Source organism: Panthera onca, chromosome A2 (assembly GCF_046562875.1).
Source record: "Panthera onca isolate mPanOnc1 chromosome A2, mPanOnc1 haplotype 2, whole genome shotgun sequence".
Taxonomy (NCBI): domain Eukaryota; kingdom Metazoa; phylum Chordata; class Mammalia; order Carnivora; family Felidae; genus Panthera; species Panthera onca.
The window spans coordinates 116,752,437-116,777,030 of NC_138340.1; the positions used below are offsets into that span (position 1 = coordinate 116,752,437).

Consider the following 24,594-nt stretch of genomic DNA (forward strand, 5'->3'; position numbering starts at 1 on the left):
CAATGTCTCCCCTTCCCAGCACATTTCATGAGGTTTCTTATATTGTGTGTGTGGGGGGGGGGGGGGGGGGGCCTGGGGGGGGAGGGAAGCTGAGTGTCTTTCACTAGTCATATAACTTTTCTTAAGCCTTCTGCAATAGGACCCACCTTAACCACTCACAGTATAGAATACTGCAGAGCATCTGGTTAGCTTATAAAAACTCAGTTCAGGAAGCTCAATTCTGTCTTTGTTCTCAAAGTCCAGGTATCTGCTCTTCTCTTTGCTTCCCCATATGTGTTCTACTGGCTGAGGAAAGTTCACACTGTCTCTCTGGAATGTTGGATCGACCCTGAATCACCTTCACAATTTAAAATGTAACAACAGTGGGGCGCCTGGGTGGCTCAGTCGGTTGAGCGTCCGACTTCAGCTCAGGTCACGATCTCACGGTTCGTGAGTTCGAGCCCCGCGTCAGGCTCTGGGCTGATGGCTCAGAGCCTGGAGCCTGCTTCTGATTCTGTGTCTCCTTCTCTCTCTGCCCCTCCCCCATTCATGCTCTGTCTCTCTCTGTCTCAAAAATAAATAAACATTAAAAAAAATTAAAAAAAATAAAGTAAAATAAAATGTAACAACATTTATGACAGAACCTGGTGTCATCCATAATGCTGGGTGGGGGGGAGAAGTGAGGGAGGGAACAGGCACAATGAAGCATCCTCCTTTGAGGCAACATGAGAGAGAATCTATTCAGGGGCATGAGCTGACCTGCAGGGCAGTAAACCACCCACGGACGGGGTTGCTGCACAATGCCTTCCTGCACTTTCCCTTCCAGATGCATTGTACTTGAATGCAAAGCCTTCCCTCAAACTCCTTCTCAAGGTCAATTCCACCAATCAATCAGCTGACATCCTAAGGGGCTCTCAATCGCCACAAGAATGAAACACCTTGAAGAATATTTTCATCTTCAAAGCCAATCTTTTCTTTAAAGAAAAGAGCTGTCCACGAATGTTGACTTTTCACACTTGCTTTAGAAGCTACTTGCCTCCCTTTGTTCAACAGAAATTCTCTGGGAAAGGGTAACAAAGAAGATAAAACACACACACACACACACACACACACACACACACACACAGCTTGTTTTTTTCTCTCCTCTTATTATCATTAGGATCAAGAAAGTCTCTTTGATGGAGAAGTCCCTGGAGACTGTGGACCTACAGCAGGATGTCTCTTTCATCCATAGTTAGATTTCCCCTTCATCTTCAAATCACTAAAATAATGAAGTTTTAATGAGGGTCAAAACTAGGGACTGCTTAGAATTTAGAAAAGAATGGTGTCCTCCATCAGTGCGAGGATGACTTAGGGTTAGGTCCATGAAGCCCAGGGGGTGTGCCGACTCCAATATGGCCCATCAGTAAACACCCAGGACAGAGACTCTGCATTTGGGGGAAGACACTGAAGTCCCAGCCTCCCATCCAAACATTGACCTTACTGTGGAACAGGTAACATACAAGGGAGCAAAAAGAGGAAAGAATACTCATTTTCAAAGAACAAATTCAGCTCGTCACAGAAAGGGCTGATTTGGCCATCATCTGATAACCATGGTCCCCTTATCTCCACCCCATAAGACAGGAGAAGGATGAGAAACACCACTGTTTCTAGGCTCTAAGTAGAGCTTTTGAAAAAAAAACAAAAACTCACTCTACAGAATACGAGTGGGGGTGGAACAATAATGTTTCTTACGTAAAAACCCCGAATGTTATTTTTCAAAAATCTAGTTGCTAGTGGGACAACTCCCAAAATAAAAACATTCTCAAGGGAAATTTATCCTGGAAAAGAAAAACAGCACAAGAAATTAAATTCTGTCCACCCGGGATAGTAAAAATAAACACGCAGACAGCCCTCAAGACAATGTTTTACAGCCAGGCATAACAGAACCATCACTTGGAAGGTTCTGGAGAAAAAGGAAGCATAAAACCACAGAGCAGAACTACCCACAGGCACCAACTGTCACAGAGAAGCTCCCCCACATGGCAAATCCTATTGAGGTGACTGAAAATAACCAGGCACAGGGGAACTAGATGTTGGTGAGAAATGAACCCATTTCAAGGATAATCCAAAAGAAAACCAGAGGAGCCAGGGAGCTCTGACCCTGCCCGTCTTAGCTTTGCCGGGCCCCCCGCGAGGGGCCGGGTGACTCCGGAGCAGGGGCCAGACAGCACAGCCGGAAGAGTGACTCCTCACCATCCTTTCCAAGGCGCTGGGGACTTGTGCGGCCTTGTCCAGAAGCTCGCTGTACTCCAGCTCCTCGCAGAGCCGCTGCAGGGTGTTCAGCGGCTCGTTCAGCTCCACCGGCATGGCTACCTTGGACAGGTCCTTCCCTATGTTGTTCCTCAGGATGTTCCACAGGCTGATGTTACTGGCGTTGGGACACGGAGCTGGCAAGCAACTTCTTCTTTTGGACTTTGCGTCCCCACCGCTTTCAAGCACAGGCCCTGAAAGGGACATCAGCCTCACTGTCTCTAGAAGACTTTTCATTTTATTATTTAGGTAAAATCAAACAAACTAACAAACAACAAAACAAAACCGTGAATAAAACCTGACCCGACAAGTACTCAAGTTTACTATTAATCTCAGTTATCTGGAATATGACCAAACGTCAGAAAATAAAAAGAATTCTGCACGGCTAAATGAAGTACCCAAAATTACACGCACTAAAACTCACGGAGTTTATTCGCAAGGGAAGTCTTCAAGTTCCTGCTCAGACGCTAGTGACTCACCGCTTATATACACTTATGATAAAACTGGAAACTAGATTTCTATGCTCACAGCAGTTTACTATTTATACCTTTAAACTCTTTAAATTTTTAAAAAGCACTTGAAACCCTGCTTAACAACGCTTTTAAGCTCTTTTTTAAAAAATCACGTCCAATTCTGATAAAAAACAATTGTGCTTACTACAGAAAAATGATAAGGGAACTAACAGTCGTCCATTATCCCACTACCTGCAAATAATGGCTGTTTATGTTTTGGAGTGTTTTCATGTAGCATTTTCTCCATCCATATAGCTCATATAGCACGTCTAGTTTTATGTTCTGCTTATTAACGTAACTATTTCTCCATGCTATTCAAAATTCTTCCAAAATACCATTTGTAATGACTGTAAAAAAAAAAATTCCATGCTATAGATATGCCATAATCGACTGAATCATTCATCTACTGTTGGACTTTTAGATTTGTTTCAGTGTTTTGCTATGATGCAAAAAAAAAAAAAAAAAGTATTCAATATTTATATTCTTGATATTTGATTATATCTCTGAGTATTTGCTTAGGATATATAGACATGGAATTACTATGTCAAAGACTATAAACATTTTTAGACATCTGATTCAGATGATCAGATGGCTCCTCAAAAAAGATACATTGATTTCCCATTTATCAACAGCATATGTGTATCTATCTCCTGAGGCCTTTTCAGGCTTGTCATCATTCATGTTGAATTTTTGGCAAATTGTTGGGTGGACGATGTTATTTCCTTGCTTTAACTTGTATTAAAAAATTCCTAGTAATTCTTTCATGAATATTTCTTCTTTTCTGCATCATCTGTTTTCCTATTTACATATTAAGGCATAAATTTTTTGTTTTTATATTTGTTTTACAATCAAATCCCCATTTGACACTGATCTTTTTTTATTTTTTATTATTTTTTTTTAAGTTTATTTATTTTTGAGACAGAGAGAGACAGAGCATGAACGGGGGAGGGTCAGAGAGAGTGGGAGACACAGAATCAGAAGCAGGCTCCAGGCTCTGAGCCATCAGCCCAGAGCCCGATGCGGGGCTCAAACTCACGGACCGCGAGATCGTGACCTGAGCCGAAGTCGGACGCTTAACCGACTGAGCCACCCAGGCGTCCCGACACTGATCTTTAAATTTGGTCCATGTGGTTAGCTGACACATAAAACACTTACACTTTAGGTATTTACATCTATCAATCTTTTCCTTTGTAACAACTTCCATTGACTCAGGCTCTGAAATTCTTTTCCCATCCCAGCTGAGCCTATTTTCAAATAAAATCTTTTGCATTACGCCAACACATGAGAAACAGGCATTTTATTTCTACATATTTATTTATTTAAAATGTTTAACATTTACTCATTATAAAGCCAATTACTCTGAATAAAGAGGCTGCTCTGAGGAACAGAAAAGTATGAAACTGGGGTCACACCTTATAGTCTCATGTTAATCTAAGCATCCAATTAATTGTTGAATTGGTGTAAGCAAAAGTCTGATTTACCCAAGTAAACAGCTGCAAATGATGGTAGTTTTTAAAAACAGTTTTCCATGTCATCTCAAAATAGTTTCTTTGATTCTGCTAATCCAGATTTTGAAACAACACTAGATGAGTGACTACTACCAATGAATGAATAATACCTATCTAGCAAGTCTTCAAGCATTTTACATATATTATCTATTTTTACATATACTTTACATACATTATCTCTTAAGTAACTTGCACTAGAACACATAACCAGTGAGTGCAGAGCTGAGGTTAACCAAGGAAGTCCGGTCATGAATCTATATTCCTAACCCCTGAACCTCCCACAGCACCCATCATGGTGATAGATCCCAATATTTGCCTCCTGATTTGGGGAGGAAGAAATTAACAGGAATCACTCTAAATATCTAGCATTTACTATAGGTTCAGAGAAACTCTAACATCATAAATTATCAAGAACTTGATCCAATCCCTATTTCCTTTTGTAGGCAAAGCTGTGTCGTATGATGCTAATAAGGTTAGGTCTACATCCAATCTTTTCAGTAGAGTACTGACGTTTAGAAATCTAATCTTCCACAGAGACAGTTAAACTGAAGGACACCTATTTTGCCTCCAAATTCTGCTGACGAAGAAAGCTGGGTTTGGCCCAGTGTTTGTTGAAGCCAAGGCAATGCACTGATCACCATTCCAGCCAAATGGCTGTGGAATAAGATAGAATGAGCTTTGACTTCTATGCTTTTCCTGGCTGATGTCACCTCAGCACAGCTGGAGTCTTAGGGCAAGTCTTCAGTTTCTAACCTTGACCTCTGAACCCTCTATTCCTGTGCTCCCCTTGGCCCCTCCCTCAGGCCTCAAAGAGAAAAAGACTTCAGCATTTGTCCATCTTCCTCATCCATAGTGGGAGTGCCATTTTAGTGTGTGTGCTGTTTGTCAAAGGGGTGTGATGTTTCTTGATTTCTCTTTCAATTCACCTACTTGTTTTTCTAGAAAAACAAGGAGCTCCTACATTATTGGTCTTCTCCTTTGAACCATTGGACTTTTCCACCAAAGTTCATCTCTCTGGAAACATTTCAAGCAAGATAGAGCAAAATGAGCATCAGACTTCTAACAGATATGATGCTAAAAGGATGTACTTCCAGAAAATGGTAAAATTACCTGCCTTTTTTGTGGTCCCCAAAGTGTAGGCTCTTTGGCATTCATATAAAAATTCATCATCATATTTCACACATACTTTCTGAACTGGGAAGCACTAAAATACAAAAAGCCCCGACATGGTCCCTATCCTCTGGGTAGATATGAAAATAGGTGGTGCTCTGGGTACCCAGTATGTGGCACAGGCCAACCTGGAGACCCCGAGGCACACTGAGTACCAAGACTGGGAATGTCTGATGCTACAGGACCCATGCAGAAAACTGTCCAATGGGCCAATTCTTCTTAAGCACATTTTCTGAAACAGACTTCAGTATGCTTACTGAACTCCTAAATCAGAGCTGTTTGGGGATAGGCAAACACTCTAGGTACCCCACAATGCAAACTAACATTTCCTCGGCATCGTTTTGCTCTTGGGATCAAACAGTAATAAAGGGATGTCTTAGATACCCTGACGGCCCATCCCCCCCTTCTAGGAGGTAGCCATTTGTTACTTTTAAATGTGTTATCTTAAAGAATCTGAGGTTGAATTACCACTTAGATCAGGTGTTCTTATTACATAAGCCTTACAGAATTCCTAAAGCATGAAAACCACTAGATATCTAAAGGCAAAAAGCTATATTGTAATGTGTTTGCTGAGAGAATGTTTGACCATATTAGGGGTATCTATTGCACTAATTTTTGGTATTTATATGATAACTGGTATACCCTTACTTTATAAAATCAAATTTTTCATGGGCAGACAAATTTATTTGAATGAATATATATTTCACATGTCAGTGCTGATTCCCCACCTAGATTATATAAACCTCAAGGATGGGGACCATGTCTTAATTTTCTTATATAAAACATGTTACAGTTCTATACCTGCAGAAGATACTCTATTAATGCTTATTAGTATTCACTGAAGATGCAATCTTTCAGAGATCAAATAATTTAAATCTTACCCAAGGTCTGTCTCTCATTATCTAAATCATTACTGAGATTGTCTAAGGAAAGATTATCACTTATGTCACTGACATAGGAGTCATCCTCAGAAATCTATGGGAAAAGAAAAATACATTTGAGTAAGAATAAACAAACCAGATTTTCATTAAACCTTTACTCCAAATCATCAAACATTTTGAATCCCATGTTAAAAACCTACAGAAATAATTTTGGATTACTTTCATAGAGGTCCAAACGCCAGTCTGCCTGAAAGCCGTTCATGGCAAACATCTGTTATTAAAATTTTTATACTTTCTTGAGCAGTTATCACAAAGAAAACACTCAAGATCTTAGTTATTACAAAAAATTCTTATTATTTCAGACTGCACTTTCAGAATTTGCTAGTGTTTGCACAGAATAATTATAATTTGTCTTTCAACTATTTGTGGGGGAAAAAAAGGATCTTCCATGGAAATTAAATAAGATTAGTACTTCTATATGAAAGGTGTAAAATTATCAATTCACATTTTCACAAAGCAATGCCAACTATGATACTTGCATATTTAGGAAAGTATGATTTTTATGCATCAATATAAAACCGTATTATTATATATTATAAATTAATTATTATAATAGCCATATTAAAATAATTATAGTAAAATAATTGCATGTTATAAATTAATATTGGTCAAATTCAGTGATTAAAAAAATAAGATACTAATTTCCAAACCTGTAGTAGAAATATTACATTATGAAATAGCTAATAGTCAAAATCATTAACCACTAATTGAAAAGAGGTATAACAAATCAAGAAACAGAAGTGAGGAAGTACCCAACACCTTCTACTTTTGCAACCTTTTCCCTGAGGTCTTGTTATCTTTTCATGTTCTCTGGGGGGGGTGGGAGTTACAAGAAGATCCTCAGAATGCAACGGCAGAAAGAGCCCACTGAGTTTAGTATTTCTAAACAAATGAGTAAAGCAACAAAAGAGATTTTGAGGCACCTAACTGAAAACAGTGCTCAAACCTCATTTTCTGAAGAGCTTGGAGATAACAGAACTTCCTGTGCATCAAAAAACTCTGAAAGGGAGTCAGTGATGGAGAGTCTACTTTCATTGGAAAGCTGATGGACCAGAGCTCGGTTGTCATCTCTGGAGTTTTCCTATTTGAAACACAAACACAAAAATGCATATAATTAGAAACAGTCTCAAGAGAAGCAAAAATAAACAAGTGATTTCGCTGCATGATACACAAGGTCACAGGTACATGCAAACAAGCAGCTCAAAGCAGAGGTCAGCCCCAAAGTCAAGGAGAAGCAAGCCTCACACAAAACAAAATGAAAAACAAAAGTGTCCCCCACACGGACACCTCACTTTATAGGCACTATCACTGCTTAGGCACCTGCAACAAATCTCAAAGCAAAAAGAAACTGTCCAAGGTCAGTCTCGGTTCCAGTTAAGAGGGGGAAAATTCTAACACTCTCTGAATCATATCCTCTTATTCTCTACCACTGCAGGATGTTTCTTTTCATCCTAAAATTTCCTCTGAATTGTACTCAATGTATGTCCTTGCATGGCTGATTTGCAGCCACAATGCCTTTTTCTGCCTCCACGCTTTCCCAGAAGCCAATATGCTGTTCTCGAGGCGTCCCTTGACAAATACACAGCGTGTTTTGGTCCAGAAGTGGCCCTGGTGGCAGATCATTCATTATTCATGGATGAATGAGATAAATTCTCTTTGTCTCTCTCCAACCACAAATGACTCTGAGAGGGATGGAAACTCCCAATCCCCTTTATAAACCTCTCTACAAACAACATAATGGGGTATCATGATTTTTCCATCTTGCATGGCCCTCCCTTCCCTACTTCACTGGGTCTAAACTTCCCCGCGGGGAAAGTCCTAAATACTTTGTTTGGAAATGTGCATTCTATTCAATTTGCAAGTGAAAATTTAATACAACTCAACAAATTGAGCAACTGCTTTATGCTGGCTTTGGAGAGATATAAGGATGCACTGGCCTGAAAGAGTGGCGCAAAGAATGCACTCAACACATGAGACCGAGACTGTAGAAGAGAGGGAACTACAGAAGGGAAGAGGAAGGTGAGGCTGATTCTATTTCGGGCTTTGGTTTGGAGGGAGAGGTGACACCTTGAGGAATGTTCCCCAGTCTAAATTCCTTCAATTCAGAGAAGATTGTTGCCCTGAACTTCCCTACAGTTCACAATTCTCATGGGGCTGATAAAGGAACAGCTTCTGCATCATACGTATGTCATAAAGGAGTCTCAGAATATTTGGAGAGCAAAAGTTTCAGCAGATTATGTCTTTTCCAGAAGTTTTATGAGTTCAGGATACGCTCTTCAGTCTCATAAACAAATTATATCCAAGATGGGGGTGCGATAACAGAAGGACCATAGCAGATTTTTATAATTAGTAAAGGACAAGTGGTCCCTTTATGAAATGTTTACTTCAGGAACACATTTAAATGGGTATCCCTTCCTCTTGGATTCTTCCTATGTAAGACACCTGGTCATTCAAAGGTCTTACTCATTTTAATACCCATAAAGCCTTGCGAAAAGCAGGCTTCTTTTCTGCCCTGACAAAGAGACCGCATTAGGCTCTATAAACAAGTGCCATAGCTGTCACCTTCAAGGGAAAGGAATGTCTCCTCAAAACAGGAGACACCATAGTGAATGACTGAGCTCCTTTAATGCTCACTGAAATAGCAGAATCTTCCTGTGTCTTTTGGTGTGTCGCTGCCACATAAGACTCTAATGATTTATTTACTTGTTCTGTTCATTAATTCATTACTAGTCGCTCCTGCTCTCTATCTTCCTTCTCCTAGTTGGATGGATCAGAAGGATTTCTTGGCTCATCAACAATGAAAACAATATACCTAACGCTAGCCCCTTCTGACGTTCTACCTCCAGAAACGTCCTATCAATACCCACTGAAAAAAAAAAAAACTCAGTGGGACTGCAGCAGCCCCAAGCCTCAGCATACTACCTTACACACACAGGACCGCACTTGTTACATATCAACCTGCTCGGTTCACTTCAACAATTTCCCCACGAGGTTGGAAGGCCTCCATGGTTGTCTATCATTTTTTTTAAATCAAGAAAAGATAAACAGAAAAAAAGGGAAGGAAGGGAACACTCATAATCCTATCACACTAAAACTACTATAAGCATTTTTTAAGGAAATATAAACTTGTTATTTTTTAAATTTTTTAAATTTTAATTTTTAAATTTACATCCAAATTAGTTAGCATATAGTGCAACAATGATTTCAGGAGTAGATTCCTTAACGCCCCTTGCCCATTTAGCCCATCCCCCCTCCTACACCCCCTCCAGCGACCCTCAGTTTGTTCTCCATATTTATGAGTCTCTTAGGTTTTGCCTCCCTCCCTGTTTTTATATTATTTTTGCTTCCCTTCCCTATGTTCATCTGTTCTGTGTTTTAAAGTCCTCATATGAGTGAAGTCATATGATTATTTGTCTTTCTCTGACTGACCAGTTTCACTTAGCATAATACCCTCCAGTTCCATCCACATAGTTGCAAATGGCAAGATTTCATTCTTTTTGATTGCCGAGTAATACTCCATTGTATATATATACCACCTCTTCTTTATCCATTCATCCATCGATGGACATTTGGGCTCTTTCCATCCTTTGGCTATTATTGATAGTGCTGCTAGAAACATTGGGGTGCATGTGTCCCTTCGAAACAGCACACCTGTATCCCTTGGATAAATACCTAGTAGTGCAACTTCTGGGTCGTAGGGTAGTTCTATTTTTAGTGTTTTGAGGAACCTCCATACTGTTTTCCAGAGTGGCTACACCAGTTTGCATCCCCACCAACAATGCAAAAGAGATCCTCTTTCTCTGCATCCTCGCCAACATCTGTTGTTGCCTGAGTTGTTAATGTTAGCCATTCTGACAGGTGTAAGATGGTATCTCATTGTGGCTAAAACCACTATAAGCATTTTGATACATTTCTCTCCCATCCTTTTTATACATATAGCTTTGCTTTAAAATAATTGTGTGTGTGTGTGTGTGTGTGTGTGTGTGTATAAACTTATATAAATATATAAAACTGGGGCAAATGGAACTGAGTAGTGAACATGTTCCCCAGTCCATTGATTTATATATAATATATATTTATAAACTTTCCCTAAACAACACTGTACCATAGTCATTTTTTCAAAATTAACATTTATCTTGAGGATAAGAGTAACATGTTTAAAATGGAAAATAAAGAAAAATGTAAATAAAATACCTATCACTTAAAGCCTCATTGCCCAGATGTGGCCCCTATTAACCTGTTGGTGTATTTTTTATTAAAACGTGTGTGTGTGTGTGTGTGTGTATGGTACATATATGTGTATGCGTGTATATATATTATATAAAGATACAGATTTAAGTTTGAAAAACTAGATCACACTGTAGTCTTTATATAGTCTGCTATATTCATTTAACATTATATTACGAACTTTTTCCCAGGATGTTAGCTTCTTGAGACATTAACTTTAGTTCATAGATAATACTTTGTTATATATGTGTCACAAAGTGACACTTTTATGTATTAGAAATTAAGGGCATTTCCAAATTTGTAAAGATCATGAGCATGTTTGCAAATGTCTCTTGTAAACAATGAGATAATACTTGTATCTCACTATTTCTTACAATCAGTCCTCAGAAGCAGAATTATTAAAAATGTTAGAGGTAATACATATATGATTTAATCACATTAACACAAGAACCTCTGTTTTCTCTATATCTTTAAGGGCATAGAATATTATAATTTAGAAAAGCTGTATGTTAAACAAATTGTTATAATTTGCATTTCTTTGTTAAGAATTAGGTCTAACATTTTTTTCTTAAAAAAATAAAAAACCTATAGAGATGTTGACATTAGGGGAGGGTACATCAGGGTGGATGGGACCTCCCTCTGCATTTCTTTGCACTTTGTTGTGAATTTATAAGTATCACAAAGTCAAAAGTTTCAAAAGAACTGTATGTATTTGGGGTTTTTGGTGAATTGGGTCCCTTTCTTCATTTGTTTATTGAGGTCTTAAGTTGCTTATTACTTATTAATTATTTACATATTAAAGACATTATCACCTAGTTAGCATTATCTAAGTCTGTCATTTTCACTGAAAATATTTTTCCTAGTTTATTATTTGTTTCTCATTTTTCCATATACACCATTTCTTTCCTAAAACAAAGGTCAGATCTAGTTAATGTGTCTTTTGCAATTTTTCTATTGCTCCCAAATTTAGAAAGTCCTCCCTACTCTAGCCATTTGATAAATATTTACGTCAATGGATTTCAGTTTGAGTTTTTACATTTAACTCCAATTCACTTACAATTCATTTTAGTGTGCAATGTGAAGATTTAAAGTGCTCAGTCAAAAGATCGCCTTTGAGCTGTGCCAAACGAATTTGTTGAATAATCCATCTCCTGCCCATTGCTTTTTTCGTTGCTTTTATCATGTGTTTGTTTCTTTTATGTGAAATGGTGTTTACGTCTGAGATAGTTTTTCAGTCCATTCTCACACCATCCCCAGCATATTTCCACTACTGGCCTGGCACATTTCCTCACTATATAGCAGGTGTGATGTTATTGAGAAAACACTGTGCTTTGGGCTCACCAGATGTGGACTGACATCCCAGCCAGGTCTCTTATTAGCAGTGTGCCCTGGGGGAAGTTATTTAACCTCTCTGGTTTCCTTGTCTCTAAAATGAAAACTACCATCACCTACCTCATAGAATTGTGGTTAGGTTTTCGTGAGTTAACGCATTCAAATGCACATGGAATAGAGCAAACAGATAGGCAATTGAAAGAATTAAATTCCCTGCTTCTCTTTCAGATGTATCTTCAAAGTTCTTGCCTACTTAAGTCTCTGAAATGGACTGTAGATTAAATAGAGTATTACCACCCAAAGTCACCTAGCCTTTCATTTGGAACCTAAAATAATATAAGAACTAATAAGCTGAAAGTATTAAATAGTCACATTCAAAAAGATAAAGTATGAGAACTTACTAGAATGTGGGAGTCATTTCGATGGGAGATGGGTAATCTGAGCAACTCGAATGGAAGGGAAGGGAAGGGAAGTACAGAAAACAGAGGGTCCTAGGTTGACCTCACTGTGGGGACTGCCATTCCTTAACAGATTGCTTGGGGTGTCTGTGAGCTACCTAAGAAAAATAAACAGGAATAGAATTTTTAAGCTCTTGGGGCGGCCACTTCCAGTCACTCTCTGGTTTCCTGAAGACAAGAATGGCTTTTCCATTTCTGGGAAAGTGAGCCTGAGTCACTCAGTGAAAAGCAGGATAAAACATGGAGAATATAAAATTACAGAAAGAGGAAACAGCAAGGACGACATGCCATCAATTCAAGACTTCAGTCTGGTGTGGAAAGTGTGAATTTGGGGGACACTACTGCTCCTCCTCCAGGACAGTTTACAGCATTTAAGCCTTCAGGTACATTCCTTGTGAGATCAGTTTAAAAACATGCATTTAAAAAAAAAATTTTTTTAACGTTTATTTACTTTTGAGACCGAGAGAGACAGAGCATGAACGGGGGAGGGTCAGAGAGAGGGAGACACAGAATCTGAAACAGGCTCCAGGCTCTGAGCCGTCAGCACAGAGCCCGACGCGGGGATCGAACTCACGGACCGCGAGATCATGACCTGAGCCGAAGTCGGCTGCTTAACCGACTGAGCCACCCAGGCGCCCCAAAACATGCATTTTTAAAAGACTGATTCTGGTTTCCTTTCCAAAACACAAATAGCCCCAAGTATGCACACTGAGCATAAGTACATAGAACCATAAATGAAGTGTCAACTTGCTTAAATAAATGTAGTTGGTGGAAATGCTATTTAAAAGGTAAGCACTGGGGCACCTGGGTGGCTCAGTCGGTTAAGCGTCCAACTTCAGCTCAGTCATGATCTCATGGTTCGTGGTTTCCAGCCCCACGTCGGGCTCTGTGTTGACAGCCCAGAGCCTGGAGCCTGCTTCAGATTCTATGTCTCCCTCTGTCTCTGCCCCTCCCCTGCTCAAGCTCCATCTCTCAAAAATAAGTAAATGTGTAAAAAACTTTTTTTAAATAAAAATAAAAGGTAGGCATTGCCTCCCAAAAGACATAGAAACCCCACAGAATGCCAGTGTTTGGTGGCAAAGAACACCCATGATGGCCAGTCGTGGAGACTGAGCCCTGCTTCAGCTACTGTGCAGATTCAAAAGAAAGCCCAACTGGGGAGCACATTTCTTTGCCCAGGCCTAAAATGAATGTCACCACAGGTCATGTTCGGGCGTTCAACTTTAAAGACCATTCAGTTCAGGTATGGGTTTAAATGGCTGAGAAGATCTCTTGGTGGGGAGGGAGTATGTAGAGGAATGTCGTGGTCCACCACTGACACACATCTCAGAAGTAGCAGCAGGCCTGGGAGCCTCTGCAGAGAGAGGGTAGGTCCCTTGTCAGAGAAGAGGGTCCCCTTGGCATGCAGCCACATGACTGCGGATGCCCCGGCCTCGCCCTCGGTGCTGACCAATTTCAACCCCTAGTCTTCTCATTGCCTGTACACATGGCTTCCCACAGAGTAAAGAACTATGTGGGGGTTTTGTTTTCTTTGAGGACAGGAAAAGGAGGAAGAGGGATTAAGCTTCAACGTTGGAAACTCCTTTTATTAATTTACAGACAACACTCACGTACACACACACACACACACACACACACACACACACACGGACATACACCCCTTGTATATTACCTTCCTCCCCTTTTATTTCAAATGTGCTCAGTCCAACAGATTTGTTAATAAAAAATTTAGCAATTCTGAGACAGGCATATAAATATGATAGCTAAAAGCAGTTTTAAGCCTTATTATCCCTTTTTTACTTATTTTCTGAATAATCCATTTATATTTTTCTGCAGTTTCTCATTTTAAACCTTCAAAGAACATTTTAGATAAACATCCTGTCTTGAGAAAAGACATTTTTAACATACTATTAGTGGACCAAGACACTTCAACTGTAATACAGTATTTTCTCCCTCAGAAAATACAGCTGTGCTTTTTGAAAGACAAAAAAAAATCACAGGAGAGGGAGAAGGGAAAGCCACAAAGAAAGGGGAGGGGGTTCTCACAGAGGGAGCAAGGGATACTGGCAGGGAATTAAGATACCGTAGGGCAGAGAAAATTAGGTCTCTTCAGAAGTAGCAGGAGAAAATGTTTGTCTTTCCCCATTCCAGCAAAAATCTAGTAAAAGGTGATACTTAGGAGGAAAATGGGGTAAAGAAATACAAAAGGAAGAAGACTTCTTGGGGTAGGGAGGGGAGGAAGCAGTTTAACAATGCAGGAGGCACATATTCCAGAAAGCCTTCAGGGGCTCCCAGACCCTGCAGCAGCTGCCGGAGGTGGGCAGAGATGTGAGCACCGCTCCCGAGAGGGAAACAGGGGCGACATGACAGAGGATGTCAGGTGAGGGGGTGGCGGTCGTGGAAACATTCCCAGACGAGAAGCCTCACCCACCTCTGCCAGACTGTCACCCGACTTGGCAGCAGCAGGGGAATCGAGGAGCAGAGACTCAGCATGGATTCTGCATAAGCGTTCTTTAAGGTCTGTGTTTTGTGCTAGGGCCTGGAACATGTTAAAAATAGTGGGGCTCTGTTAATAAACGGATGTATCAGAAAAGCACAGCAGTGGGCCCAGTGGGATGGAGCCTTGAGTGGGGCACTTCCTGGATTTTCTCCTTGAATGCTATCCCACAGGATACTGGTTCGGAGATGCGAGGGGGATCAAAGATACTAAACTTTGGAAGTGGTGTCCCTTCTCTAGTCTCACTTCTGGGGATGGGAGAAAGGGTTGACGAAGCTTTCCTTTTGGTGGAGAAGGAAATCACCAACACCTTCAGCTCTTACTGAGGCCAGGGGTTTCGTGGGCCCTCATCCTCCCCAGATCTCTCCCTATGATCCCACGCTTCTGACGCTGCTCCCACCCCTTTTGATTGGATGTCTTTAAATGCTATCTAATTTTCACACCAGTTTTACTCGATCTTGGGAAGTGTGCTTAAAAGCAGTATTCTGAGGAAGATTAATTTTATTATTTTCCAATACAGGTGATGATGGTTTTCTTCATTCTTCATGACTAAGACATTTTATTGAAAACAACAACAATGTACTTTCACTTACCTGGATAAAGGCTAGGAACCAGGGTCCTGGGAATGGGGGGAGGGATGTGAGCACACACAAATCCACCCCTGGGCAGGTCTGATTCCCTGTCCTAACCTCCCAGTGGGAAGCAACTGGCTTGAAGGTAGAGGGAGATGTTTCCAAATGATCTGTCTTTGGAAAGGAACAAATGTGCCTGATTGTGACCCCCAGACACTCCCACAATCAGCTCCTTGGGTGCTTGCACAAAAATCGGTCCTGTCTGTCTGCCTTCCAAGGCTCTATTCCAAGAATCTCAGATCCTTTCCCATCCATTAGTGCCCACAGGGTCTACCTGCTGAGACCACAGAAGGATATGGCACTGTCTGGCCTACTGCCTGGGTCTCAAACAGGAGGTTGGTTTTATTTTTTAATACCCAGGAATAGAATGGGCTATTTGGAAATACTGAGTAAATGTTCTTAATTCACCCAAGTACATGTAACAATCTCTATGGGTAGTCCCTTTTTTCTGACCAACATGTTGCTGGTATCTAAGTGTAAGTGGCTAGAATCTATACCAGTGGCTAGAATCTTAGTATGGCCTGAAAAAAAATGTGTTACTTTAGCAGCTTCTCTTTCCTTCATAAGCCACGGGCAGAAGGAGAATACTAAGACTGCATATACAGCCCAAACATATCCATTCTGATAGCCTTGAGATGGCACTAAAAATTTTATTTTTAAAAAACAAGTCTTGGGGCACCTGGGTGGCTTAGTTGGTTAAGCATCTCTTGGTCACCAAGCAACTCTTGGTGTTGGCACAGGTCATGATCTCATGGTTTGTAAGTTTGAGCCCTGTGTCAGGCTCCCTGATGACAATGCAGAGCCTGCTTGGAATTCTCTCTCTCTCAAAATAAATCAATAAACTTAAAAAAAAAAAAAAAGTCTGGAATCTAATCCAGGATCCAAGCCGAAAAGAGGAAAGAAAGGATCATTCTGTTATATCTTAAGTTTCCAAAATGCTGGACATGGGGGAGAATTCCTTATCAAAGGTAACAACTTTGGCCTAGGATAGCCTGCCCACTACCAGACAAGCAGACTAACAAGACGAGGCTAGACCTCCAAGGGAGGAGGGCAGGAGAGAGGAAGACCACAGTGAAAGGAATTCTGGGGAGCCCATTAGAGGAACCTTTTAAATGCACGAAAAGTCAACCTACCGGGAACAGCAAAAAAAGCTTTTTAGCACTAAAAAATAAACTCAAAAGAGAACTCACTTTACTTTTTCCAAACCAGAGTAGCACCCAGTATGGCTGTCCACTACAATCCAAAAGGGGGTGTTTCTATTTCTGACCTTGGAAAACCCAGAGTTCCTCAGGGTGGATGACATTGAGACTCTCTACATAGACTAAGCCCACATTATTTTTTTTATTTCTTTCAAGGGTAATATACTTGGAACTTCCACCGGCTAAATATTCCTCAAGTATGTTTCAAGAATATGTACTACTGCTAATGTATTTCCTATTAACGTCACACCAAAATCATTACTTTACTTTTCTCAGTAACAAGATGAATGGATATTTTCTAGTTCTCTCAAAGCCTGAATTAGCCTCTGAAAACAGGATCCTAAAGTCCATCTGCCCAACCTGACCCTAAATAAAAAGTTCAGTATTGCTTCATCTAGTAATTTTCACTTCAAAAGTGCACATGCTTTCTCTTTACAATAGGAATTCTAAAGGACAGCAAAGATCAGGAGCAAATAAGTATGTAATTTTAAAATTTCTCCAGCTTTTCAATAGATACAGAGTGAGCAACCAGACAACATCCACTATTCAAAGTAAAATCCTAGGATACCGTGCTTGAATGGAACCCAACTGGAATCAAGGGGAAAAGTAGAGAGAGTGAATAACAGAAGGGCTTAGTGAAAAACATCTGAAGCTTGGCAGTGATTTTCGTTGTTATGAAAACACAATGGTTATCTGACATTCCATATGACTCATCTCTTTGTGCCTGTACAGGAAAAAGAAGCTAAATGTTTTATATTACCCAAATCAAATAAAATAACTTCCAAATAACTTTGAAAGGGTGGTAAACAGGATGAGTGCTGTGCAGCAGAAAACATAAAAGTGAATTCGAAATTGTCCTTCTGCTATCTGTCATTTGCAAAGCCAATCTAAGCATAAGAAATCTTAGGTACATTGGGCACCTGGGTGGCTCAGTCAGTTAAGCCTCTGACTTCAGCTCAGATCATGATCTCACTGTCTGTGGGTTCGAGCCCCGCTTTGGGCTCTGTGCTGACAGCTCAGAGCCTGGAGCCTGCTTCCGATTCTGTGTCTCCCTCTCTCTCTGTCCCTCCCCTGCTCGCTCTCTCTCTCTCTCAAAAATAAATAAAGATTTAAAACAATTAAAAAAATAAAAAAGAAATCTTAGGTACAGAAATCTCCAAACTGTCGGATTTTATATCAACAGACAACTGTCTGTAAGAGTCACGCAAACACACAACAAAAGCTTTACAGAAACAGAAAAAAAATTAAGATAAATAGAAGGAAACCAAACTTAAAGTATCTAATGCTCAATGAAATACTAGCTATTAAGATTTGAGTAGACTCAGTTTTGGTATTCAGAATTAGCAAATCTGATGAAAGGTTAAAATATCATTTGGATAATTTGTTCGGTTTTCTCATGAATTTTCAACACAACCATGGAGTTGGAAAATACAAATAAATAAATAAAATCATAAGCCTGGCCACATGACATGCAACTTACAGATGACAGGGCGTGCTTCAGACCAATGACCTGGGCCGAGGGGGAGGAGGAGACGTCCTGTTCCATCAGCTGCTTGAGTTTTTCTCTCTCCGTTGATATGGTATTAAAAGCTGACCTTAAAGTGAAGTAAACTATAAAGATATAATCATTATAAAAAGGAATAAAGGAAGAGGCTTAATTAAAAACAAGATAAAGAGAGATGTATTTCTTTTTTTTTTAATTTTTTTTTTTACATTTATTTATTTTTGAGAGACAGAGAGAGACAGAGCACAAGTCGTGGAGGGGCAGAGATAGAAGGAGACACAGAATCCGAAGCAAGCTCCAGGCTCCAAGCTCTGAGCTGTCAGCACAGAGCCCGATGCAGGGCTCGAACTCACAAACAGTGAGATCATGACCTGAGCCAAAGTTGGACGCTTAACCGACTGAGTCACCCAGGCGCCCCAAGAGATGTATTTCTTACAAAAGAACTTAGAAAAGTAACAGCCCTGAATAATGAACTGAATTATGCAGCAAATGCACACTAATTGACTTTTAAGAAACACATCTGGAAGGCACAACACCAAGTGGGAACTCTAACTTAAACTATGGACTCTGGTGCTAATGATGTTTCACTGTAGGTTCACCTGTTGTAGCAAATGGACCATGCTGGTGGAATGTTGACAGTGGAGGAGGTTGTGTGTGGGGGGGTGGGGGTGGGGGGTATATGGGAACTTTGTACTTTCTGCTCAATTTTGCTATGAATCTAAAACTGCTCTCAAAAATAAAGTCTATTAAAAAATTTAAAATCATACACATTTGTCAATTCCAGCCCCCCTAATCCACTATAAAATCCCAATAATTTATGACTTATCAAGCTATTTCAAGACTTGAAAGGACACTTCTGGATTCTCAATTATCAACATTTAGTTTTGTTTGTATCCCTCAAGACTGCAAATATTTGAAAATAAAGCTCATTGCTTGTTGGGGGAAATGGTGACAATCCAGCCAAGAAAGTAGACAGCACCTTAACCAGGTGACCAAAATTAATCCCCCGTGAGGCTCAGCTGGACTCCAGGTGTAATATCTTGAAAAAGATATACCTTCGTTTTTGTTGTACAGCAACCAGGGACAGACAACTCCAAAATGAGGAACACCTTATTTTTAAAAATTGACCTGATTCTCCAAAAGTATCAATTTCACCAAAAAAAAAAAAAAAGAAAAAGAAAAAAAGGTTGAGGAACTGTTCCCAGTTGCAAGACATTGAAGAGACATGACAATTAATGCAGTACATGATCATGGACCAGATCCTGTACTGAAGGGGAAAAGTACCATTAAAGGACATTATCGGGACCACGGACAGCATCTGGACATGGAAAATAGAATAGACGAAAGTATTGTTTCAACATAAAATTTCACAACTAAACTGTGGTTAAGTAACAGACTATCCCCATTCTTAGGAAATATACACTACAGTATAAAGGCATACAGAAAGATATCATGTAGGATTCCTACTCTCACACGGTTCAGAAAAATAAACACATGCACGCATGTGCACATATGGGTGTGTGTGTGTGTGTGTGTGTGTGTGTGTGTGTGTGTGTGTGTAAAGAGAGAGATAAAATATATGTGGCAAAATATTAACAAATGATAAATTTTGGTAAAGGATTCATGGGACTTCTTTGTATTCTTCTTGCAACTTGTCTGTAAATTTGAAATTATTTTAGGGTGTTACCTACCCTCTTTCTTATCAGTCTTCCAACTGCTTGACCCAGAATCCTCCAGCTCTAAGGCTGGCATCCAGCCACTCTGTTCACTTTAGTGAGAGCTTAGCACCTCTAGGAGCTCAGAGGCCTGAACTAAAGTTTTTAAAAACCACTAACACATATGACAAAAAATTCGTCAAATTTTGACCACATTGAGTTATCTCCTAGGGATGGGGAACCACCATCTAAATTATTGATCATGGATACCCTATTTGGATATTATCTTTCCAGTCTCCTTTACTACATTTTGTTTTAGAAAGGTAGCAAGGAAGAGACAGAGACATACTTCTTCTCAGATGGCCTGGCATATTATTGAATTCCACAGGGTTGCATTTTTAGAGGCATTGTCATTCAAGAGTGGCCTATTTAGTATCACAGAAACTAAATACGTATTATTGACTTACTTCCCTCATTTCACAGCCACAACGACAACTGCACCTCCCTATAGGTTGTTGCTGAACTTGTCTGAGGCTGTGGTGTTCAGGGATGGATTTAGACCATCTTCATAAAGTCACGGTACAAATAAGCAATTTGTTTAAACACACACACAGTTTCCTAGGTTATTAGTACAATTCATGTCTTCTCTTTTGTCAACAGAAGACAGGGTAAATAGGTACTAAAGGCCAACAGGCATCAAGTTTTCTAACAATGTCTACGAAACACACTCAACTCTGATTTAACCAATTTCGTTGAGCAAAATAATGGGCAGTACAAGCAAGTAAGCAACAGTGTGGGCTCTGAACCAGCCCTGGATTCTTCCCAGCTCTATCACTTATTCACTGCATGACTCTGGACAAATATATGCCATTCCTGAACCCCAGTTTCCTCATTTGTGAATAAGGGTCATAATAGTGTTTACTTTGTAAGATGATTACGGGGATTAAATAAGGTAATGCAGCAAAAGCAAATGACCCAATGGATAGCACAGAATAAATAATCAATGTTGCTGCAATAATAATAGTGATGGCGATAAAAGCAACATGGAGGCGAGCAGTGGTGACTGCATTCTCTTGAAATATGGCAGCAGTTTTAAGGGAGTCCTTGGGTCTCTTGCCGGGGCAACTCTGGTAAATAACTGCACACAGGGTGCAGGGTCTATGAATGAGGGAATGACCAGCGTCTGTTCAGCAGAAGAACATTCTCAGCTGGCGGGCAACAAACCCCACAAGTAACTCAGCATTTTACGTCCTAGTAGATAGACAAGCCACCCAACACACACGCTCCAGAAGACACCCACGCCCATCTGAGAGGGCCCCGGGGGAATACCTCTTCACTGTCATGGTTTCATTGTTGTGTTTTGGTCTTTTTTTAAGATTGATTGATTGATTGATAGAAAGCAGGGGCAGAGAAGGAGAGAAAGAGAATCTGAAGCAGGCTCCACGCAGCACAGTGCAGAGCCTGACACAGGGCTCGAAATCATGAACCACGAGATCATGACCTGAGCTGAAACCAAGAGTTGGATACTTAACCAAGGGAACCACCCAGGTGCCCCTGTTTTTTTGTCTTTGGCCTAAGTTTCCTTAATTTATTATGACAATTAAGTTGTTCTCTTTAAATTGGGGTATAACTAACATCAACATTATATTAGTTTTGGTGTATACCATGATTCGGTATCTGTATCCACTGCAAAATGATCACCACAATAAGTCCAGTTAACATCTGTCACTTCACATAGTTACAGAGGAAACATTTTTTCCCCTACGTCACGTGTAGTGCTTTAAATGAAGTAAATGTGGCACTCAGCTGGCTGGCACTTTAGCAGATCAATTCCTCTGGCTTTCAGATGGCCTGCCGTAAAGCAAGGCTTTCAACCTGATGAGAACATTCCATTTAAAGTTGGCAGAATATACACCACTTGGCTCAAAATGGATAGCTGATAAGAGTGCAGTGGGCATAAAATAAGCAGAAAGAAACTCAGATAGTCACTATATTAGGTTTTAAGGTGTGAAGGGCTTTCTAAACCACCTGACAAAGGAGCTTAGAAGATCAGACCGCCATGCACTGAATTTCTTAAATGACTGTTTAGGCCCACTCAGAGGTCATTCACAGCATAAGGATCCAGCATAAACAGAGGGACTGCTAGGGGCTGATCACGGGAGACGATATGTATATTAATCATTAAAGACACATGATCCCAGAAGTGAGGAATATTCTCTGTGACAGAATGTTTTCTTACTAATTTCTAACATGATGCTAGAGAAAAATAAAAAAATTTACAAGGAGAGAAAATCCAAATACATATATCACATTTATGGATATCTGACAATGAGCAAAACCACACAGAAAGTCTTCAATGCTCAGAGCCACAGAGAACCCCAAAGATCACTAAGGCCACGTGCCATATAGGATGACCAGCTCCTCTCCATCTCCAAACTTTCTTGTCAGTGGTTTTGGGCCATGTTTGCCAGAGCATTTGCTGTCTCCTACAGCAGTCTGTTCTGCTCCCAGACTCTGATGTGGGGAACGAAGCCCTCCTGTTCCCAAGTCGAAATTTTCTCAGGGCCTCCTCATTGGCAAACCGAACTACCTCTTCATTCAAGTGGTGTTCAAATATCGAAAGGCAATTCTGACATCTCTATTTACACGTCTTTCCCAGACTGTCTTTAGCCATTCCTCAGACCTCCTCACTGTACTAAAAGAGTGGGACGCAGGTTGAGTTTTGACAGAATGGAACGCCATAAGCCTCAGACTATTGACACTTGGTGACCACTACCTTTCCCGCTTCTACAGGCTTCCATGGTATTCTTTTATTGAGTTACACGGTGAGAGTACGGTTAGCACGTTTGGATGGTGAAAGGTGGTACTTAAGGACAGCTGTCGTCTTAATTTACCTGAACTCTATTGTTTAATGTGTTCCTTCTCCAGGAGTTTCTCAGCATCACAAAAAAATAGGTCTTGGGGAAGACAGTTAGGAATACCATGGACACCACTTCTATGGAGGCAGTGTGGTCCAAAGGGAAGACATTTTGTAATAAGGCAAATGTGAACTGAAATCCTACCCCTACCTATTTGTTGCCATTTAGATTTTGGACAAATCCTTGGTTTTCACATCTGTACATGTTTCTAATGCCCACATCTCAAGAGTGCTTTAAGGAATCAGTGAGAAAATATGCTATCATATAGCACCCAACCCAATTTTTCATTCCCTTTTTAATGAAAAGCACGCGTATGAATTTTCTTTAAAATGATAACACATCTAAAAGATCAGACTTGATCTTCTGAAATCTGCTTGCTCTAATTTTCAAACCTCATAGGATATCCATGGTTCAAACCTCACAGGCTATCTAACTGATATTCTATCCAAATGGTCCTTTCATTTAGATACAGTAGGTAATTTGACTGAATGGTCCTACTTACTTTCTGATAATTTACATAAATACAATTGCTCAGCAGATTTTTATGCTGAATCCTAAATTATGTTTGATAAATGATCTGGCTTTTCTTTAAGTTCTGTATATCTTCTGACTTTTAATCTGTGACATGCTTGGCTTTTTATCCAATGCTTCCATAAACTCAAAACAGTTCAGAAGATGATCCTTCAACAGTTAAAAACTCAGCACAGCAAAAGAATCAGGAACAAAAGAATACTAAATAATAAAATACAGTTTAATTTTATTCTACTTTTAACCTTTTCATTTGTAAATGAGGATTTCCCTCACTGAAAATGCCCTCAGGAAGTATCATTAAACCTAACTGCAGGGGCGCCTGGGTGGCTCAGTCGGTTAAGCGTCCGACTTCGGCTCAGGTCATGATCTCATGGTCCGTGAGTTCGAGCCCCGCGTCAGGCTCTGTGATGACAGCTCAGAGCCTGGAGCCTGCTTCAGATTCTGTGTCTCCCTCTCTCTCTGACCCTCCCCTGTTCATGCTCTGTCTCTCTCTGTCTCAAAGATAAATAAACGTTAAAAAAAAAAAAATTAAAAAAAAGAAAAAAGAAAGAAATGGCCACTTCCATACCCTGGACCCTGTTCTTATCCTATCCCTTGCTTTCCCACCCTAAAACTGTTCACCATATTCAGTCATTCCTGTTTTGGCTACTAATAGAACCCTATCTCATAAAACCTTCTTGTATCAATAAGCGACAACATGACTTCTTTCTATTCAGGACAAAATAACCAATCAGAGAAAAGAGTTACAGAATCTGAGACCCAAAAGTCAGTAGAACTGCTGTAGGACATTTAATGGATGAGGCAACCAAGGCCCAGAGATATTAACTGGTGAGATCAAAATTCCACAGCTGATCATAACAGACTGGCCTAGAATGAATGCCTGTCTTCTGACTCAGACAATACAGAGCATTAGCTCCAAAAAGGTTTATTATTTACCACGTTTCCTGCATTGTGTTTCTCAAGAACTTTAGTTCCTGAGTGCCAACAGCTACTAGGAAGTGGGGGGAAAATCACTGACTTGAACAAAACTAACAGACCTCTTTGCTGCAGGACTTCTCAGAGCCTTTAATATTTACTATTCGTGTGTAAATTCACAGGGAACCATAGTCAGCAGTGTTTTCCCAACATTTTTAATCATGGAATTCTTTTGTTTTTAAAAGCATTTTATGGGCAAAGTGTTCCACGAAATATATTTGGAGAGATGTAAAAGTTAATATATGCAATGTAAATTCCTTAAGG

At 40.1% G+C, this 24,594-nt stretch overlaps 1 protein-coding gene across 5 annotated transcripts in view; it reads right to left on the reverse strand.

Moving 5' to 3' along the window:
- Positions 1–24,594, reverse strand: part of OSBPL3 (oxysterol binding protein like 3) — a 178,682-nt gene that overhangs the window by 32,051 nt on the left and 122,037 nt on the right. For 3 of the 5 annotated variants that reach the window (XM_060632739.3, XM_060632737.3, XM_060632738.3), the window contains 5 exons: positions 18,228–18,358; positions 14,851–14,958; positions 7,349–7,483; positions 6,343–6,436; positions 2,215–2,465 (listed from right to left, as the gene is read on the reverse strand). In XM_060632739.3, coding sequence (XP_060488722.1) covers positions 2,215–2,465; positions 6,343–6,436; positions 7,349–7,483; positions 14,851–14,958; positions 18,228–18,358 — 719 coding nt within the window. The remainder of the gene's footprint in view (positions 1–2,214; positions 2,466–6,342; positions 6,437–7,348; positions 7,484–14,850; positions 14,959–18,227; positions 18,359–24,594) is intronic. The other 2 variants (XM_060632741.3, XM_060632740.3) reach the window with 1 other exon arrangement.